This window comes from Coregonus lavaretus (assembly GCF_964263955.1).
Source record: "Coregonus lavaretus genome assembly, chromosome: 25".
Taxonomy (NCBI): domain Eukaryota; kingdom Metazoa; phylum Chordata; class Actinopteri; order Salmoniformes; family Salmonidae; genus Coregonus; species Coregonus lavaretus.
In genome coordinates, this window is record NC_140012.1 from 9,176,581 (window position 1) to 9,199,534 (window position 22,954).

At 43.9% G+C, this 22,954-nt stretch overlaps 1 protein-coding gene across 1 annotated transcript in view; it reads right to left on the bottom strand.

Annotated features, from left to right (window-relative positions):
• The window catches only part of LOC311100991 (rho GTPase-activating protein 44-like), a 127,731-nt gene extending 108,046 nt beyond the window's left edge, over positions 1 to 19,685 (bottom strand). The window contains exon 1 of the mRNA XM_084141998.1: positions 19,465 to 19,685. Within this exon, the coding sequence (XP_083998124.1) occupies positions 19,465 to 19,517 (53 nt within the window). The 5' untranslated portion in view covers positions 19,518 to 19,685. The remainder of the gene's footprint in view (positions 1 to 19,464) is intronic.
• Between the last annotated feature and the right edge of the window lie 3,269 nt (positions 19,686 to 22,954).

Below are 22,954 nucleotides of genomic sequence, written 5' to 3' on the forward strand. Positions count from 1 at the left end.
CCTCATTATTTTGTTTAATGATTTTGAATTTGAGTGTCATTATTTCTATGTAGCCTACACTTTCTCTTTCTGAAATTCTAACGTGAGTGGGACGGGTGTGGCTTCGTGACAATGACCACAAAAGCCGCCGCTCACCGATTTGACAGCTCTAATGCAGTTACACCTCCGACACTGCCAAATCACCAGCTATGCGGGTGTCGGCTATCGCGGGTTAATGCTTGGACTGATTCAATCTAGGCCTTAATTTATCCTTTATACAGGTGACCCCAATTGTACAATAGATATCTGTGATTCCCCAGAAATGTCTGTAACCCCCACATATGTAATAGTGGCTGCGGATCCGACTTCCCAGGACATCTCTTCCCGACAGCTAGAGGTCCAAAACTTCTGCGCATTTGCGGGATTCTCTGCTCTACTAATTTGGCTGCCCAGAGAACTAGCTACTCTGGAGAATGGTCCTCGTTTAATAAAGTTAAATCAAAGCTGAATCAATGTCAGGGCGGTTACCTCCGGATCCGTAGCCTCAGCCTTCAAAAAAGCCCTGTAAAAGGAAAAATAAACCAACGACTATAAACCCAGGCAGCCAACTCCGCTGGACAATTTTCCTGTTTCCGAGAAGATTAGGCTCAGCGAATGTCACTCCACAGGGGGTGTAGTGTGTCGTGCAAAGGCCACCATTACAGCGGAGGATGGAAAAAAGTATTTGATCCCCTGCTGATTTTGTACGTTTGCCCACTGACAAAGACATGATCAGTCTATAATTTTAATGGTAGGTTTATTTGAACAGTGAGAGACAGAATAACAACAACAAAATCCAGAAAAACACATGTCAGAAATGTTATAAATTTATTTGCATTTATTTGCATAAAAATTATAGACTGATCATTTCTTTGTCAGTGGGAAAACGTACAAAATCAGCAGGGGATCAAATACTTTTTTCCCTCACTGTATGGAGGGAAAGGAGCATGAAAGAAGAAAAATCTTGCCCATTGGAATGTTTTTTGTGCGCTCCCTGAGAGGAGCATAGAGCTAATGTGAATATAATGAGGAGGGTCTCTCTCCTCCATTAGCCTAATTTATAATTCCATCCATTATTCCTCACTATTACACTGCTGGATGGGAGCTGGACGGAGCAGGAGATTTTTGACCCTGCAAGCACCATTGGTTTATGAGAATGTTTATGAACAGCAATGAGATAAGAACAGAGAGAGTAGACAAGGTTGATGTATCATAAAAAACCTCATCAGTGTAATTGCTTTGTTATTACATAGTTTTGAGTTGAATTTTTTTTGTTATAACACAAAGTGGAATAAGGACCACTCCTTTCTATATCCTGTAACAATGTAATATTACCATAGTAATAACAATGCTACTGCATTACATTAAGAACAACATCATGTAAAGTGTTACCGTTGACTAATCTAATAACAGAAGAGAGTGAAAACACTAACAGGAAGCAGAGGTTCCATTAATGAAACCTCTACTCATCCCTGATTAATGGCCAATGTTCCCATTTGAATGAGGTGATGACGACAAGAGGACCATGATGTGATGTATTTTCTTTGGGACCTCGTCTGACAGCTTTAGCAGTGGTCGAGACTCCAGTATAGCGGATGTGACAACTCTGAGTTAGATGCCAACGTACTGGAAAGAGCATGTGGTCACTGAGTGGGATTCATATATACTCCCAATCCCAACAGGCAACAATTAGCCTAGCGTCTATTATTACAACAGGTAATTTCCATGTAAAAGGACCCATGAGCACCAACATGTGAAGTTTATAGGAGCATATAAAATTTGGTATCAAATGAAAGCTAAGAGTCTATATTTTGTGGAAATGAAGGCATAGGTTTTCCAACCATTTTCCATCCTGGAATAAGCAAAGGCTTTGATTTCTGGTCACACAGATGGAAAGGGGCTCTTATAAAACATCTACTAGAAAAAGTCTTAAAAGGTACTAGGAATACATCAAAACACATTAATATTGAAGTAAAGGCCTCTGGCAACTAATATCAACATTTATATTTAGTTTTGCATAAATTATTTGCCTTCTGTAGGTTTAAACGTTAACTGCCCCTTAGAACCAACGTCTCTGGTTTTAAACGGCCTATGTGGCATCAATATGAGTCAGAAACATTAATTTGAGTGTCAATATTGACTACAAAGTGTAAATAGGATAATTTTGGTCATAAAATCAGTCTCGTCCAAAACTGAGTTTTGTTAGTGAGTTCGTCACTATTCAGTCTTCCCAGCCTGGTGCAGGTCTACAATTTTGTTTCTGGTGTCCTTTGACAGCTCTTTGATCTTGGCCATAGTGGAGTTTGGAGTGTGACTGTTTGAGGTTGTGGACAGGTGTCTTTTATACTGATAACAAGTTCAAACAGGTGCCATTAATACAGGTAACGAGTGGAGGACAGAGGAGCCTCTTAAAGAAGAAGTTACAGGTCTGTGAGAGCCAGAAATCTTGCTTGTTTGTAGGTGACCAAATACTTATTTTCCACCATAATTTGCAAATAAAATCATTTAAAATCCTACAATGTGATTTTCTGGATTTTTTTCTCTCATTTTGTCTGTCATAGTTCTTCTCATATTACTCTGTAGGCTAGTGACCGATGCAAAGCTTCCTCCTGGAGGTAACCTTTTAATTGGTCAGTACCTACAGAGTGGTATGAGAAGAGTGCCATCCTCCTGCATCTCACATCTGCCTGTAGTTATTGAACTCTGCCTGCTGGACCCATGGGTTGAGGCAAACTCGACACCTGACTATAACCTGTAATACATGACATAGACGGTACGAACTTCATCACCCACTGGAGACTTAAAGACAGAACCTCACCCAGAGAGCTGTGCATGTCAGTGTGTGGTTAGACAGCTAAATCCTTAGATTTAGCCAAATAGACTAATAGAATGCCATTCTAGTTCTGGTTAGACAGCTGAAGTTGTACTCTATACACAACTTATTGTTATTTGCTAGGTAAGTGTAGGCATACTGTCTTTATAAGCACATCAATATGATATTTTGAGCATAAAATGTTTTGTCTTTGTAACACAGACCGCTGCGGAGTACGCCCTCACCTTTCTGACTGTGGCAGCCTCCAGTGGATGGAATGAGCCGGCGCTCCACACTCTATTCCGCAGTGGACTGCGCGAGGAGGTCCAGACGGAGTTGGCATGTCGGGAAGACAACATATACTTGGACGCTCTCATCTCGATGGCCATCGATCTGGATAACCTTCTTCTGGAGTGCCGATGTCCACCTCTCCACTTGCCTCCCTCCTTTGGCTGTCCTGAGGCAGAACCTGAACCCATGGAGGTAGGGGTCACACACCTCTCTGTGGCAGAGCAGCACCGCCGGAGACAGCTGGAGCTCTGTCCCTATTGTGACCAGGAGGAGCACCAGCTTCAGCGGTGTCCGGTGCGCCCTAACCCGGGGTCCACTAGAGCAGAGGGGCGGCCCCATGACCTTCCGTCTCCCAGGGTAGGCGTGAGTATTCCATTATCATCATTTTCCATCAAACCCTTTATGGTTCCTATTTCACTGGCTGGCTGTCCCTCAAGTGTTTTCTCTACTGCTCTAATGGACTCCAGTGCCGCTGGGAACTTCATCGACCAGGCCCTCGCCTCCAACCTGAACTTAACCTCATACCCGCTCTCCTTTTCCTGTCCAAGCCCTAGATACGCGACCATTGGGATCCAAGGTCCCATCATTCTTACGCACATCACCGCACCACTCACCCTCACCGTGGGACCCATGCACCAGGAAAGCCTTTCCTTCTTCATCACCACCGCAACAGTACACAACGTAATCCTCGGCCTCCTGTAATCCTCCAACGTTACAACCCCACCATTTCATGGTCGAGCATGAAAATCACCGCCTTGGGACCAGGATTTCAGAGGATCTGCTTCCCCATACCCTGTGGTTCTACACCGGTTGAGAGTCCTCTAAGTGCCCACCAGCCCATCAATTGGTCCTCCCGTATCATTGGGCCCGTGTTTTGGGACGTAGATGTGGACATCCGCCAGGCTCTGGAGAGGGAACCCGCTCCTGCCACCTGCCCTCCAGAACGCATCTATGTCCCCACGGGGTCAGAGATTGGCTGTTGACCTGGGCACATACCTGGATGTCCAGCGGCAAGGGATGTATCACCTGCACCATCCAATCCCTCTCTGAGAAGTACTGGTGGCCCACCTTGGTGCAGGAAGTCGCCCACTATGTCAACTCATGCTCCATATGTACCCAATCCAAATCTCCCCGGCACGCTCCAGCAGGGAAACTCCTTCCCCTGCCCATGCCTCAGCGGCCTTGGTCCCATCTGTCCATAGATTTTGTTACTGATCTTCCCCCGTCTGATGGTTTCACCACTGTTATGGTTCTTGTGGACAGATTCTCAAAATCTTGACATTTTATCCCTCTCTCTGGTCTCCCTACCGCTCTCCAGGTCGCTGAGGCACTGTTCCAGCAGGTCTTCCGACACTATGGCTTAGGTGCATCCTGTTTCCATTGATCATCCTTGAGATGTTTCTACAACTTGATTGGAGTCCATCTGTGGTAAATTCAATTAATTGAACATGATCTGGAAAGGCACACACCTGTCTATATAAGGTCCCACAGTTGACAGTGCATGTCAGAGCAAAAACCAAGCCATGAGGTCAAAGGAATTGTCTGTAGAACTCCGAGACAGGATTGTGTAGAGGCACAGATCTGGGGAAGGCTAACAAAACATTTATGCAGCATTGAAGGTCCCCAAAAACACAGTGGCCTCCATCATTCTTAAATGGAAGAAGTTTGGAACCACCAACACTCTTCCTAGAGCTGGCCGACCAGCCAAACAGAGCTTTTATTTTTGTTTTAATGCGTAAATGGCGCATAACCTGCAAATGTTTAAGTTCAGCGGAGTCACTGACAAAAGAGAAAACACTAGGCCCAAGACGAGGAGCTTGAGTTCTTCAACAAGTGGGAGCAGCGGCTCCTCTCCTCGGCTCGGCGAAAAAAATGAACACTGAGGATTTGAAGGCCGAGATTCTTGCTGCCCTCAGAGCGGACATTTAATCTATACTCAAGTCGTAACTCAAGGAGGCGCTCAGTGAGGACTTAAATTTTATTAAGTCGGAGTTACAAGCAGTCAAGAATGAACTCGCAAAGCATACAGCAATGGTTCGTACTGAACTGGATCCAGTTAAGAAAACTGTCTCCGACATGGACCAATGCTTGTCAACATGCTCGGACGACATGACTACGCTACAAACCACGGTTAAGAAGCTCGATACTGATGTGGCTAGCCTTAAGGAACAATCCATACACTTACAAGGTTATATGCGAAGATCCAATATCAGGATCATGGGGGTAGCTGAGGACCCGGGCTCAAGTTCTACTTCATCGGTCTCAAAGTTATTGAAGTAAGCCCTCAAAATGGATAAAGACGTCCTTGTAGACCGCTCACATCGGGGCTCTCAAGCAAGAAAGCCTGGCAGAAAACCTTGCGTCATTGTGGCTAAACTGTTCTTCAGCGTGCCAGAGAATTTGGCCCACTTCGATGCAACGGAGCACCCATCTCTATCTTCTCAGACTATGCCCCCAGGTTGCTCGTGACCGTGCCGCTTTTTCAACGATGTCAAGAGTCTGCTCCGTGGACGGAGCGACGTTCGGTATGGGGTGGCTTTTCCTGCCCGGCTCCGTATAACATAGAACGGCACTGAGAAAGAGTTCCAAGACCCCCATAAGGCGATGGTCTTCGTAAAGGCGAACATTCTACCGAGGTCGGATGAAGCAAACGGCTGAATGTTCACCTATTTGGCGATTAGGGTAATGGACGAATGTGTCTACCACTGCAGACTCAGTCTCTCTTTTGTAGATACTGTATAGCGTTGCCAGTGGTATCAGTTGATATTGTTATTATTAGGTAATGTTAGTGCCTTAGTTCTGGTGAGTCAATTCTCATTTTGTTTTAATGTTTTATTTCATTACCATGAAGCTGCTCATTTCTCTTTCTCGATGGTACTCGTATCCAGGGTAGATAAAGCACAGTTATATTATTAGGTTATGTTATTTCTTTAAAGACGTTGCTGCTAACTTTAGTGGTATTGCTGTAAGATGTGATTTATAAATGTTTTATACTTTCTTTTAAAACAGCCTAGTTTTGGGTTGTAAATAAGTATTTATTATTTATTTATTTATTATGCGCAACTGGGGCTAAATGACTCAAATGTAAATGTAAATGATTAGCGGTTACCTTGTTCTAGTAGGTGACCAGGGTGGGTTTTCTTTTTCATACCAGACTTCAGAGTATTGTTTGTTTATGTTTTTTTATTCTTCTTCAACTCTTTTTTTTTTTTTCTTTTGGAAAAATGTTTAGTGGATCAGTTGTTATTGTAATCTGGCATCTATCCTTTTCCCACCTGACTGTACATGGCTAGGCCTAATATCATGAGAGGGACGGCTGGTTGCTCGGCCACTTTTGCTAGCTGGAATGTTAAATCTTTAAATCACCCAGTGAAACGTAAAAGGGTTCTTTCTCATTTAAATCACCTTAAAGTAGATATCGCCTTTCTTCAGGAGACACATCTCCGCACTTTCGCCCACTTTTGTTTAAAAGGAGGGTGGATCGGTCAATCATATCATTCCAATTTTCATTCTAAAACTAGAGGAGCAGCCATTTTAATTACTAAAAACATACCGTTCGCAATGTCAAGTGTAGCGGCAGACTCAACAGGCCGTTTCATTATTGTAGTAGGAAGACTGTATAATACACCTGTTATCTTGGCTGACATTTATGGAGCAAATTGGGATAACAGTTCATTCACAAATAATAATAATATAATAATAATAATAATATGCCATTTAGCAGACGCTTTTATCCAAAGCGACTTACAGTCATGCGTGCATACATTTTTTTTTGTGTATGGGTGGTCCCGGGGATCGAACCCACTACCTTGGCGTTACAAGCGCCGTGCTCTACCAGCTGAGCTACAGAGGACCACAAATACATTTTCTTGATTACCAAATATGGACACACACCACCTAATACTAGGTGGTGATATGAATTGTGTACTGTCACCCAATCTGGATCGTAGCTCTCCTAAGGTATCATCTTCATCAAAGACAGTATCCACAATTCAGCTATTTCTTAAGACATATGGCAAATCTGATGCGTGGCGTTTCCGCAATCACACACCTAGGGAGTATAATTTTTTCTCGCCAGTTCATAAGACCTTCTCATGTATAGACTGCTTTTTCCTAGACAACAGATTTCTGCCACTTATCACAGAGTGTGATTACCAAGCTATAGTCATTTCAGATCATTCTCCTCTTACTATGAAAGGACTTATACCAAATACACAGCCTAATTATCGCCCTTGGCATCTTAACTCACTACTGCTATCAGAAGAAACCTTTGTTGCTTTTATATAATCTCAAATTTAGCTATTTCTCAAGCTTAATCAAACCCCTGGAATGACTCCTACAACAGTATGGGAGTCAATGAAGGCTTATCTAAGGTGTCAAATTATTTCGTACAGCGCAAGATTAAGGAAGTGCAATATTCAACGCCTAGGGGAACATACAAATAACATATTGGATTTGGATATGGCATATTCACACTCTTCATCCGCAGATTTACTAAAACAACGTTTGACACTTCAGACAGAGTTTGATCTTCTTTCAACTCGACAAGCTGAAAATCTACTTAGTAAATCTCGATACAAAAATTATGAACATGAAGAGAAATCAGGGAAAATGCTCAACACCTTCTTAGATATTCCTACAGTTGAACCTGAGATAACTGCTGAATTAGAAGAACAGTCAGTTCTCTGTAGAAGAGATTGTGTTGGCAATTCAATCTATGGAGTGTGGTAAATCCCCTGGACGCGACAGATTTCCAAGCGAATTCTCAGATCAACGCTTTACCCTCAACTCTTTACCCTCAACAATGAGACAAGCATGTATTTCACTTATTCTGAAAAAGAAAAAAAACCTTGAGTGTAGTTCTTATAGGCCAATTTCTTTACTGAATTGCGATTTAAAGATACTTTCTAAGATGATTGCCTGCCGTTTAGAGTCAGTCCTTCCCTCCATTATCTCTACAGATCAAACTGGGTTCATTAAAAATCGTCATTCTTTTTTCAACATCAGACATCTTGATAATATACTTTATAATCCCTCTTCATCTGACAATCCAGAGATATTGTTATCACTTGATGCTGAGAAGGCGTTTGATCGGGTGGAGTGGGATTATGTCACGTCTACTCCCGCTCCTCCCCTCCGGCGTTCGACGTCGCCGGTTTACTAACCACCGGTCCTGGTAACCATCATTACGCACACCTGCACTTCATCAAAGACGCCAGCCACCCTAGTCATAGACTGTTCTCTCTGCTACCGCACGGCAAGCGGTACCAGAGCGCCAAGTCTAGGTCCAAAAGGCTTCTTAACAGCCTCTACCCCCAAGCCATAAGACTCCTGAACAGCTAATCATGGCTACCTGGACCATTCTTTCCCCAGGCTGTATTGTTTCTGTGTTTCATGTCAAGACACTACTCCTATGTTGTATCGTTCCATGCTCTTTGTTATATTAAACTTACCACCTGCACCTGCTTCTCGACTCCCAGCGTCTACGTTACAGATCATCAAACAATTTGGATTCGGTCCCTATTTTATGTCCTGGATCAAAGTCCTTTACTCCTCCCCTATGGCTGCAGTGCGCACAAATAACCTTTCATCCTATTTCCAACTTCAACGTGGGACAAGACAGGGTTGTCTTCTATCCCCTCAACTGTTTGCCATCGCAATTGAGCCTTTAGCCATAGCAATACGTAATAACACCCCTATCAAAGGTATTTGAAGAGGGGGCTTAGAGCATAAAGTTTCACTCTATGTGGATGACATGCTAGTATATATGTCTGACCCTTTAACTGGTCTTCCAGAGATCCAGGTTCTACTAAAGACATTTGGTAAAATATCCGGGTATAAGATTAACCTGCAAAAAAGTGAATTGATGCCTATTAATCCTTCTGCCATGCAAACTTATTTTAGTCATGTGCCCTTCAGAGTGAAATATTTGGGAATCTGGGTCACACGCAATTTCAAAGATCTCTATAAAGCCAATTTCCCTCCCTTGATACTCTGCCTGAAACAGGATCTTGAACGCTGAGATTTACTTTCTGTTTCTTTGGGCGGAAGAATTAACACTGTTAAAATGAATGTATTTCGTATTATGTATTGTTTTTATACTTATTTCAATTTATTCCTTTCTTTCTGACAAAATCTTTTTTTATTTCCATTGATAAACTGATATCTGCTTTTATCTGGAACAAGAAAAACCCTTGGATACGTAAGAGCGTATTGCAGAGATCTCGCCCCCAGGGTGTTCTAACACTTCCGAACGTTCAATATTATTACTGGGCAGCTAATATAAGAATCATTCTATAATGGATGACAGAAATCCCTGATGTTATAGGCCCAATATGGTTGACCTTGGAGATGTCATCCTGTGGCCCCACCTCCTTAGCTGCCTTACTCTGCTCAAAACGTGCATTAGCTGAGCCTGTTTACAAATACACTAAAAACCCTATTGTGAAACATTCTCTAAAAGTCTGGGAACAGTTCAGGCGATAATTTGGTCTCAGTGAATTTACAACTTCTGCCCCATTATTAAAGAACCATACATTCTCTACACCATTATTAGACCGGGCGTTTCATATCTGGTATGGAAAGGGGATCTCCTCACTGAGCGACTTGTACCTTGATATGGATTTTGCATCTTTTGAACAAAAGTTCAATATTCCTAGATCCCATTTCTTTAGATACCTGCAATTGCGTAGTTTTGTAAATTCATACTCTAGTCACTTCCCATCACGCGCACCTACCTCCCGTCTAGATTCTATTTTTAAAGTGAACCCTTATATCAAAGGGGCATAAGCTTGATATATACGTTATTAAACTCGCACAATCTGGATTCCTTGAACTCTCTGAAGAACCAATGGGAAGAGGATTTAGGTGAACAACTTTCAGACGAAACTTGGCAGAGAATGCTTCAGAGAATACATTCTTCATCTATATGTCTAAGACATGCTGTAATTAAATGTAAAATAGTTCATCGGCTGCATTGGTCAAAGGCAAAATTATCCAAGATCGTGACCAATGTAAGCAGGCTCCTGCTACTTTATTACACGTTTAGGACATGCCCGAAATTGACAGATTTCTGGATATCAATTTTTGAGACATTTTCTAAGATACTCTTGTGCCTATAGAACCTTCTGACTTTCTTGCATTATTCAGAGTGGCACCACAGGAGGCCCGTCTAAACAGTTCTATGGGCAACATGCTGGCATTTACTACTCTTCTAGCTAGACGTCTTATACTATTTAAGTGGAAGGATCGGTTTCCTCCTACTTTTAACCATTGGATAAAGGAAGTTATGCAACATCTCAAGCTAGAGAAAATACGCTACTCTGTTAGGGGATCTGCAATTACATTTTATAATATCTGGCAACCTTTCCTATCCTTTGTAGAAGACATAGACCCAGCTAATTTCACAACTCTATAAACAAACCCAAATGAGAATTTGTAGATTATTTTTAAAGCTACAATCCTTACTATTTCTAGGCGCACTGGTGCTCCTAAATAATATTTAGGAGCATATGCGAGTAAAATGGTCGCTCTGTAGAGTCCTGTTTTGTAATGTTGAAATCCCAGAGTTTGGCAGGGAGACAAGCGGGCATGCAGGAAAGGTGTGGAGGGTTGTGAGGCCACTCACTGGCACTGTTGGATCAGTTTCACTCAATGACCTGGGTTGCCCTGGTGATGGAAGGGCGTCACAGAATAGACCATGCTATAATGCCATTGGCCACCTCTCTGACTTACTCCACATTATTGGTTCCTTCCCCTCCCTGCCCCCAACCTCTTCCAGCTCCTATGATAGATCACTCTTTGAGGATACGCTGCATCATTCTGACAAGCTATATCTTTCTTTGGTCTTTCACGGAGAGAGACATGGCATCTAATTAAAGTATGAGCCAAAATGACAAAAAAGGCAGCCATTTTGAGGCTATCATTTCTGTCTGTCATCGTGGATAAACACAGGCCAAACAGCTAGGAGAAACACACTGTTCCAGACCATTGGCTTCCTCCAGTCCACCTCCCATCCTCTGATCTAGAAGATGCTGTCATCGGGTAGAGCAAAGAACGGTCGGGTGTGGCGTCTGCATGGTCCTAAGGGGCTCCGACTCATATCCCTCAGCAGCGCCTGCATGTCTCCCAGTGTCACACTCCAGTGGTTGCAGCAACGCTCGGCTGCAGACAGCAAGACAGACCGAGAGCCTCCCCAGGTTACAGAGAGAACAGGGCTGATGACGTCCCACAGGAACACACTCAGAAGCCCTTACAAGCAAACTGTCTCAGATTATTTTTGACTGAGACTACCCTCTAAAATTGCCCAATGCTATTTCAGAAGTATAGGTACTGGTAGGGCCTTGAGTTTTCCCTGACCACGTGACATGACCAAGAAAAACTCATGGCGCTAACCCTAACTACAGGATCTCATTATGGAGCACTTGTAAGTTGCAAGTCCTGTTTGATCATGATCAGTGGAGCGCACAGAAAACAAGTTCATTTCATCTCTCCGAGAGGCACATTTCTGAACCATATCTCGAGAGGCAATACCATCCCCCCATCCTCTCTTCCTTAATTTCTGTCACATTCACGGCACGGATGTAACAGCTCTGAAAGGCTGTGGCCTGTTTTCTGTGAAGCAATCAGGATCCACAAAAGGGTAGACTGCAGGGGAAATGTAGTGAATTCAGAGTGATATGTAAAAATGGAGCGAATGAGGAAGAGACAGGAACATGGAGAGGGGCAATTCCATGGTAACAGAATGACGCTGAGACTTAAAATGTATCACCTTCAAACAGAAACCATTGATTGCAAAGTTAACAAACCATAAAACTCTATGCACAAGGACTACTTTCAACAATTTTCAAAAAACACATTTACACTGAAAAAAATATAAACGCAACATGCAACCATTTCTTTTTTGGCTGAGTTACACTTCATAAGGAAATCAGTCAATTGAAATAAATTAATTAGGCCCTATTCTATGGATTTCACATACCTGGGAATACAGATATGCATATGTTGGTGACAGATTTGGGGCGTGGATCAGAAAACCAGTCAGTATCTGTTTAACATAGAGGTGATCAGGCTGTTGATTGTGGCCTGTGTAATGTTGTCCCATTCCTCTTCAATGGCTGTGCGAAGTTGCTGGATATTGGCGGGAACTGGAACACGCTGTTGTACACGTTGATCCAGAGCATCCCAAACATGCTCAATGGGTGACAAGTCTGGTGAGTATGTAGGCCATGGAAGAACTGGGACATTTTCAGCTTCCAGGAATTGTATACAGATCCTTGCGACATGGGGCCGTGCATCATCATGCTGAAACATGAGGTGATGGCGGCAGATGTATGGCACGACAATGGGCCTCAGGATCTGGTCTCGGTATCTCTGTGCATTCAAATTGACATCGATAAAATGCAATTGTGTTCATTGTCCATAGCTTATGCCTGCCCATACCATAACCCCGTCGCCACCATGGGGCACTCTGTTCACAACATTAACATCAGCAAACCGCTCACCCACACGACGCCACACATGCTGTCTTCCATCTGCCCGGTACAGTTGAAACTGGGATTCATCCGTGAAGAGCACACTTATCCAGCATGCCAATAGCCATCGAAGGTGAGCATTTGCCCACTGGTTGTGAGGCCGGTTGGATGTACTGCCAAATTCTCTGAAATGACCTTGGAGGTGGCTTATGGTAGAGAAATGAACATTCAATTATCTGGCAACAGCTCTGGTGGACCCCTTTTCCACCAGAAATCAAAGCCTTCGCTTATTCATAATTTCTAGGATGGAAAGTGGTGGATAAATGTATATATACCTTAATTAAAAATATATATAGACTCTTAGCTTTCATTTGACACCAAATTGGATGTGCTCCTATGTACTTCACATGTTGGTGCTCATGGGTCCGTTTACATGGAAATGGCCAGAGGTAAATATATGAGTCGAGCAAGTAAAAAGAGATGGATGGGGAGGAAGGGAGATGGAAAGTTTGTGTGAATATGCTATCAGACAGAGAGAGACAGAAAGTTTAGGGGGGAGGTGTGTGTGTGTGTGCACCTTTCATTTTCTCATAATTACAGTGGAGCCCAGAGATGGGCCCTGGCTCTAATAGCTTGTAGGAATCTATTATTACTGCACTATCGCCATGATTAACGAGGATGCACACACACACACACACACACACACTCATCGTGTGTGAAGAAGGTGATGGTGATGAAGACAGTTGTTCTCACCCCATGTGTCTCAGCGCCTCTCCACACCCCGGTGAGGTGCAACACTTCACACTATAAAGGTAATATCACCTCTGTCAGCTCCCATTAACTGGTCCACTACTGAACCCCCTGTAGCAATTCACCACTCACTGCATCTTGTTTGAGACCTCAGAACTCACAATAGCCACCCCGTGCTAATGCCTAGGCTTTAGCTCAGAGGGTTAACACAACAGTGTGCAAACAACCCAGGTTTAAACCCAGTCTGTCACACCTACATGATTGAATTTGGCATGCACAACAACATTTTGTCATTGCATTAGGCATCTGGGACACTACACAATACTGATTACGTTCCAAGTAAAGGACAATCAATTCATAAGCCATGAAAATGACCATACATACACTGCACTGTAGAATCAAGTCGAGTATTCGTACAATGTTTGACAAATGGGGTTCATTAACTTTTAACTGAATGGTCCAGCAGTCAGGGAGGATGAAAAACAGATTAACGTAATTTATGTTCACAGCCTTATTCTTTACCCCTTTTTCTCCCCAATTGGTAGTTACAGTCTTTTCCCATCGCTGCAATTTACGTCCTCCGAAACATGACCCTGCCAAGCCGCACTGCTTCTTGACACACTGCTCGCTTATACCCGGAAGCCAGCCGCATCAATGTGTCAGAGGAAACACCGTCCAACTGGCAACCGTGTCAGCGTGCATGCGCCCGGCCTGCGACAGGAGTCGCTAGAGCGTGATGGGACAAGGACATCCCGGCCGGCCAAACCCTCCCCTAACCCGGACGACGCTCATGGGTCTCCGCCTCATGGGTCTCCCGGTCGCGGACGGCTGCGACACAGCACGGGATCGAACCCGGATCTGTAGACCAATGCGCCACTCGGGTGGCCCGCCTTATGGAGTAATTTGGCCTAATCTGAAACATGTAGAAAGATACTCTCATTAAGACCCAGCAGTTGGGTGGCGGTGGTCATCAAAACAAGACCAAGTTAATGGTTGTGAGGGTTGACAGGGTCAAGAAAACAATGCCTCTCATATGTATAGAAGGACACAGTAGTGCCGGCCACATGGGAACATCCATGCAGTGGTATAAGAGGTCAGGGATTGACAGTGAATGCCAGAGTGGATTTAGAATCCCTGGGGAATTCTATACCCTGACAGACACAAACAAGTGCCACACACCTGCCCTTGTATCAGCATTGATGAAACGCTGAAACAAAGCTAAGAAAACACTCAACTCCGAGATGAACCACAATCGTTGCTCCTGGTGAGCCATTAACTGGTTAGATAGTACATGTACAGAGCATTATGTCACAGACACATAGGCTTACTGTAAGTACAGCAGCTCGAGGGAGAAACTCTGGATTTGTCTTCAATGAGACTTCAGGCATCCTGGGGATTCCACATGCAAGGTCCCATCATTCTCTTCCCTGTCTTGTGGGACACTGGCACTGCCTGCTACCTCAGGGTATGTAATGTCACCTATCCTCACACAAGGCCTTGAACAGGGTTCACCATCCCCAGTATGGCACTCAAACCTCCACAGCCAAGGTCCAGAAAAAAAGCCATACACGCTGCCCTAAGTTACAAGTATAGTTTGTTGTTTGTCATTGAACAACCCTGTTCATCAATCAAATAATGGTTATACATCATTCCACCTTCGTTTTGACAGGGAAAACAGTAAAAGCACGAGTTGGATACTCCAAAATAATGAAGACATTAGTGGCGTGCCTGCTTTTTTCCCTGAGAAAAACATGCAATTTACGCCAATGTCTTCAATCATCAGCCATAACAGGGCAGAATGACAGTCAGTCAGTAATGGTAAGGCCAGAAATGCAATGTATGGAGGCAAATAATGCCCCTGGGGTCTGATAGTCGAAACAAATCATAAAGTGAAAAAAATAAACTATTTCTCACTGTTTTTCTGACATCCCCATTTCCTGGAAAACAGGGAACGGGGATAACATAAGTTTCCCCCATTTCCTTTTGCTCTTTTATCAGTCCCCATATTCTTTCACTTCTGCTGATGACCCAGCAGTATGGCCGAAAGATCCGAAACGCAAATCTCTCTTTCCCGTTTTCGAGATGAAGACATCCTTTCTTAAAGAGATGCCGCCACTTCCCGCTAACATAACAGTTTCCCCCAATCAAGACCTGACCTCTCACAGAAAGTCCAATCAACACAAAAACTGTGAATGAGAAGAGAGCTAAAAATAAACAGCCAGAGGAATTAAAGCAGTCATCTTTGTGACTTGCCTGTTGCTTCCCTCACCACAGCCCAGACAGTCACACATTTTCACACAGACACACATTTTTATACAACACCATTACACAGGACCACGCTAAAATAGTACAGCATATCATTGAAGAAGCCTTTGCGGTAGTGCATCTTCTTCCTATAGGTTACTGAGTGAGCCAGTGTAAGCCAGGCAGCTGCCAAGGTCACAGAGACATCCCCATTTACATGGATGCCCAGCAGTCAGGAGCCCTGCTGGTGCCTCCACCCTCTAAATATGACTAATTGCCCCTAATGTTCTAACTCTTAGGATACAGGTTATAACTCATTACCGGGGTGTGATGCCTCAGTGGGCTAGTGCTCCATGCATCAGCTTCAGCTCTCAAAGTAGACAGGGAAACACATAAACACACACATACACGTACACATGCACACGCACACACACACACTTGTGCATGCATGGAGACGCACACAAACATGCACGCACGCACGCACACACACGCACACACACACACACACACACACACACACACACACACACACACACACACACAGCCGGATGGGACAACATGTTGATGCTGTCACTAGAGTGTGGTTATATAAACACACCACACCTGGCTGCACCCACAGGGCAGAGGTACATGCACACTTCAACTCTCTTACAAAGATACTAAATGAGATCCCAACACTACCTCTGGGTCTCGTGAGGCACACATACAGTAAGACTCTACTGTCTAATAGGAAGACAAACCTAATATAGCTCCAGATTACATTCCATGGTCACAAAGGAATCCTCCCAAGGCTTTTTAATAGTGACTCGATGATAGTGCCTTGATGATAGTGGTTGGAGGATATGGTCTAAGACTCCTCCTTAGTTCCAGTACTGACTTACAACCAGGTAGTCTAGCGCTTAAGCGCGTTGTACCAGTAACCGAAACGTTGCTGGTTCGAATCCCTGAGCCGGCAAGGTGGAAAAATCAGCTGTTCTGCCCTTGAGCAAGGCAGTTAACCAACAACAACTGCTCCCCGGGTGCCGATGATGTTGATTAAGCCAGCCCCCCGCACCTCTCTGATTCAGAGGGGTTGGGTTAAATGCGGAAGACGCATTTCAGCTGAATGCATTCAGTTGTGCAACTGACTAGGTATCACTTTTCCCTTAAACTGCTTCCATCACAGTTTCCTATTACCTCTGCCTGCCAAGTCCACTCTGTTGAGAGGTAATACCTTTTGCATTGATCAGCGTCTGTATCAGTGTCTGACTAACTGACTCACCGAAGCCTTAAAGAGCAAGTCAGCAGGCTAGGCTATATTGATGTTATGACATAGGATATCCTGTAGGTGTGCCAGCGTCATCCGTTAACATGGTCTCAGACTCAGCCAAGAAAAACAAACTGGTTGTAACATACCTATACCACCGCAGGGATGTATCAGAGTCAACACTGACAATACAGAAGTCATGATCCTGAGAACTAAAACAAGTTCATCTGGTTGTGGTGCATAAATCATTGTCTTTGTGTTTGAACTGACTAGCAGGTCCTGTTTGCCAATTTTTTATTACCTGAAGAATAACGATTTGAGTTTAAACAAACACAACATTGATTGTGCATTGGGTTATGCAACAGTGACAGAGAAAAGCTCTTCAGTCAAGCGACAAAGACACAATGTTGACATTACTTTGACTTTTACGCTGAACAAAAATATAAATGCAACATGCAACAATTTCAAAGATTTTACTGAGTTACAGTTCATTTAAGGAAATCAGTCAATTGAAATAAATTCATTAGGCCCTAATTTATGTATTTCACATGACTGGGAATACAGATATGCATCTGTTGATCACAGATACCTTAAAAAAAGAAGGTAGGGGCGTGGATCAGAAAACCAGTCAGTATCTGGTGTGACCACCATTTGCCTCATGCAGTGTGACACATCTCCATCTCATAGAGTTGACCAGGCTGTTGATTTTGGCCTGTGGAATGTTGTCCCACTCCTCTTCAATGGCTGTGCGAAGTTGCTGGATATGACAGGAACTGGAACACGCTGTCGTACACATCGATCCAGAGCATCCCAAACATGCTCAATGGGTGACATTTCTGGTGAGTATGCAGGCCATGGAAGAACTGGGACATTTTCAGCTTCCAGGAATTGTGTACAGATCCTTGCGACATGGGGCCGTGCGTTATCATGCTGAAACATTAGGTAATGGCGGCGGATGAATGGCACGACAATGGGCCTCAGGATCTCGTCACGTTATCTCTGTGCATTCAAATTGCCATCGATAAAATGCAATTGTGTTCATTGTCCGTAGCTTATGCCTGCCCATACCCTAATCCCACCACCACCATGGGGCACTCTGTTCACAACGTTGACATCAGCAAACCGCTCGCCCACACAAAGCTATACACGTGGTTTGCGGTTGTGAGGCCGGTTGGATGTACTGTCAAATTCTCTAAAACAACGTTGGAGGCGGCTTATGGTAGAGAAATGACCATTCAATTATCTGGTAACAGCTTTGGTGGACATTCCTGCAGTCAGCATGCAAATTGCACGCTCCCTCAAAACTTGAGACATCTGTGGCATTGTGTTGTGTGACAAAACTGCACATTTTAGAGTGGCCTTTTATTGGCCCCTGCACAAGGTGCACCTGTGTAATGATCATGCTGTTTAATCAGCTTCTTGATATGCCACACCTGTCAGGTGGATGGATTATCTTGGCAAAGGAGAAATGCTCACTAACAGGGATGTAAACAAATTTGTGCACAAAATATTAGAGAAATAAGCTTTTTATGTGCATGGAACATTTCTGGGATCTATTATTTCAGATCATGAAACATGGGACCAACACCTTACATGTTGTGTTTATATTTTTGGTCAGTGTATATTTTTGGTCAGTGTAGTTACCTTATGAGGTATGGGTGGGTTTGAGAAATAAAAGGAGGAGAAAAAAATAGAACACCAGATTCCTGAGGGAATGGATTCAAAATCGCACCTCTTTTCTGGTGTCCCATTCGCTCTTACTGTAACCCTGTCTGTCACAAATCAATTTGGCCCCAGGGTTAATGCATGGCCTCACTAATACCACTACCTCAGTGACATAAAAACTACTAGTGCTCTTGGCTCTGCTGTTGACGTAGTAACAAAGACACACAGCTCTTGGATTTCATTTCACTGAATAGGGGGCGCATTTTTGCCCCCATAAATATTCAAATTAGGAGAAAACACCAGTTCAGACTATCTGATATTGCAGGCCTTCTGTCCAGACATAGATAGAACAGGCAAATGGCATGCAACTTGTGTCTACTTTCTACTGTGAGCCTTGTGTTTTCAAATGCTATGCAATTTTGACATGTCTTTTCTATTGTTGGATAGCATTCTTGAATGTAGTGAATAAATGCGGTTAATACCCAGGAATTGTGGTACAACGTAGTTTCAACATCAAAGATTGGCGAATAGGCTACATTAGATTTTGTTTGACTGTACCTTTAAATTGCATATGCTATGCATTACGCTATTCAATCACAGTAAAGCATTGAATAATTTGCTTTTGTGATGTCCAGGTGTCCAACATCAGTTTGGAATAGTACACAAGCAGAGAATACCTCGCATTCCCGTCGTGTCACATTCGCACACTCCCCGATTGTGCGCGCGAACCATGGTCAGCCGCTCGGCCACCGTTACATCAATTAAGGCCTTATAAAGAAAACTTCTAAAACCAGCAGTGATGCATACAAATTTAATCTGCAATATGAAAATGCAAACTTCATGTAAGATTAAATCATTTTCGACCGAGAAGTCGGATGGAGCATATAAAGGAAGCCTTTTCTGCCTCATCGAAGTCCCTCCAAGACAGCACAACTGAATGGGTCTCTCAATGCATTTGTCCTTACCTGCCCACTGTTTGGTTGGCGAGCTGTCGCATTCTATTGAATTGCTTCTTCATCTTCTATTTTTCTGCGTTAACACCGATAGTAAGAGCGACTCCACATATCTCATCGACAAAAAGTCCTGTTCTCCAACGAGGATAACAAGACAGTCCACCCTTTAACGATCCGTTTTTATCATAGCCATAAGGAATGCATCGCAAATAAAGAGGAATAGGTGAGACAATTTCAACGGATTTTATGGTCTCTGTCACGCAGTCCACTGCTCAGAGATGCTGGACCAATTTCTCCGGGCAGAGTGACAGCTCACAAGACGCTGCGCACTAGCGCAGTATGGGGAATGTAGTTTCACCAACCAAACGTTGAGCCTACAAAGAGACCATAATGAATTCTTTATGATACAGTGTTTAAAACAAGGTGAATCAACTATTTTTTTCAACCTGACAAAAGATCTAGCTAACACCCTTGTTCAGTTTTAAAGCAATTCCATTGCTCTATAGGTTACATTGAAAAATAAGAATTGAGTGGGAATTCGTATGGGCCAAGGTCTACTTGCAGACCCCAAGTACCAAAATGTACTTTTTGTATTTCATTATAGCCAATTTAATCTACTTACAATATTAGGTTAAATATGCATCTAATACAGCATGTCAGATAATGTCTGAGGAACCTGGTTTGATACCTGGTTGGTCACACACAGACCCTGGCACATATCCCTAAAATGTCCTTATGTTGAACAATTTGGTTTGTTGATAGTATAATAAAGCAGTCAGGTAGTATAACTAGTTTAGGTTGGCCTACTCAGCAGAAAAAAAGGATTCTGTGGTTTAGTAAGGCAAACAGCATCATCTTGTGGCTATTAAAACATTACTACACTGAGAATCTGCATTTAAAGTGATTATACTGTGACTTGTCAAACAACACATCATTTATTAATTAAATTAATCTGAATATCATACCTATACAAGGGATGTTGTGTTTTCCTCCCCTAGAAATCTTGATGTTGGTTTTGATTTAATCTGATCTGATGGGTGCATGTGTGCTTAGTCCCCTCCTGCACTCCCTGTTCACCCACGACTGCGTGGCCACGCATGACTCCAACACCATCATTAAATTTGCAGACGACACGATGGTGGTAGGCCTGATCACCGACGACAATGAGACAGCCTATAGGGAGGAGGTCAGAGACCTGGCAGTGTGGTGTCAGGACAACAACCTCTCCCTCAACGTGAGCAAGACAAAAGGAGCTGTTCGTGGACTACAGGAAAAGGAAGGCCGAGCACACCCCCATTCACATCAACAGGGCTGTAGTGGAGCGGGTCGAGAGCTTCAAATCAAATACAATTTATTTAGAAAGCCCCTTTTACATCAGCAGATGTCACAAAGTGCTTATACAGAAACCCAGACTAAAACCCCAAAGAGCAAGCAATGCAGATGTTGGCATCGGTTCTGTGACACCATTGGAAGGGCGACACCTGTGGGAGAAGTGTGGGGGATGATTAAGAGGATGAGTGGGATCAGAAGGGAGTGGGATTATCCAGTGTTGACGAGTGGGGAGGATGTGGCAGTAATAGATGAGGAGAAAGCAGAGATGATGGCCAAAGCATTTGTCCAAGTGCATAGCTCCGCAAATCTGTCAGAGGAGGGGCAGAGGGGTAGAGAGAACACGAGAGAGGAGCATCCTGGAGTGCTGGAAAGGAGGGAGGATGTAAATGATGCGTTGAGTGCACCATTTACCAGGGCAGAGGTGAAAAGAGCAATAGGTAAGGGTGGGTTAACTTCACCTGGGAAAGATGAGGTGTGCTATGTTATGTTGGCCCATCTTAATGAGGCACTGGATAAGGTATTGGTGTTGTACAACAGAGTGTGGGAGGAGGGGAAACTACCAGGCAGTTGGAAGGAGGCAGTGGTGGTACCAATCCGGAAGCCCGGGAAGGATCCAATGAAGCCAATAAGCTATCGGCCAATAGCTTTAACATCACATGTATGTAAGATTATGGAACGGATGATTACGGAGAGGCTAACTTACTTCCTGGAGAGCAGAGGGCTAGTAACGCCACATTAGAGTGGGTTCAGGTAGGGTAGGGGAACTATGGATCCAGTGCTCTGCTTAGAAGCAGAGGTCAGGAAGGCTCAGGTGAACAAGGAGACTGTTGTAGCTGTCTTTTTTGATGTAGAGAAGGCGTATGATATGATGTGGAAGGAGGGGTTGTTAATCAAGCTTGATATTATGGGGGAGGAGGATGAATGTACAACTGGATAAAGGATTTCCTGTTTGGAAGGTCTATCCAGGTGAGGGTGGGGCAGTCTTTATCAGGCAGCTACTTGGTGGATAATGGTACACCGCAGGGGCGCGTGATTAGTCCTCTGTTGTTCTGAATCATGATCAATGATGTTTACTCTCAGGTACAGCCGGATATAGGGAGGTCGTTATTTGCAGATTATGGTTATTTGCAGATGATGGTGCCTTATGGAAGAGGGGAAGAAATGTGCCATACATAGTCAGGAAGGTACAGGAAGCAATTTATGAGGTACAGCGGTGGGCATTAATGTGGGGATTCAGGTTCTCTGTAGAGAAAACTCAAACAGTGTTCTTTACCAGGAGGAAGGTGGGAGATGAGGTATGCTTGAGGTTATATGGAAGAAACTTGGAGAAGGTGGGGGCCTTCAGGTTCCTTGGGGTATACTTTGATACTACACTGACCTGGAACACATTGAGAGAGTGGTGGGAAAGTGTAAGAAGGTGCTAAATGTGATGCGCTGTCTGACGGGGAAGGAGTTGGGGCCTGGGCGTTCCTCATTGAAGACCATGTATGTTGCATTGATCCGATCTGTAATAGTCTATGGAAGTATAGCATATGGTTCGGAAGCCCGGACCTCACTGGAAAGGCTAGATGTCATACAGGGGCAAGGACTCAGAATATGTAGTGGGGCGTTTCGGACGTCCCCAGTGGCTGCATTACAGGTGGAGATGGGGGATATGACGTTGCAGATTAGGAGACAGCAGCTGGCAATGAATTACTGGGTCAACCTACAAGGACATGGGGTGTCTCATCCTGCAAAAGGGATTTTACAGGCATGCTGGGAACATGAGCGAAGACCGAACACAAGCTTTGGGTGGGTGGGTAATACCCAGGTGAAGGAGATGAGACTGTCTGGAAGGGAGTTTAGTCCAACGGTAGTTATTCCTGTAAATCCACCATGGCTACTCCCGTCTCCAGTAGTTGATCTAGAAGTGTTGGAGAGACTACAGAAAGATAGGGAGGGTGTTGATCCAGCTGATTTCTTTAAGAGACGTCTGGAAACTGTGTATCAGGATTTTGTGGCCATTTAAACAGATGGTTCAAAAGATCCAAGGACAGGACATACTGGGTCAGCATTTGAAGTGCAGGAATGTGTGATGGAAGTCAGTAAACGTATTACAGATCATCTGGCTGTATATACGGCGGAGCTGATGGCCATACTGTTGGCCTTGCAGTGGGTGGAGGAAGTTAAG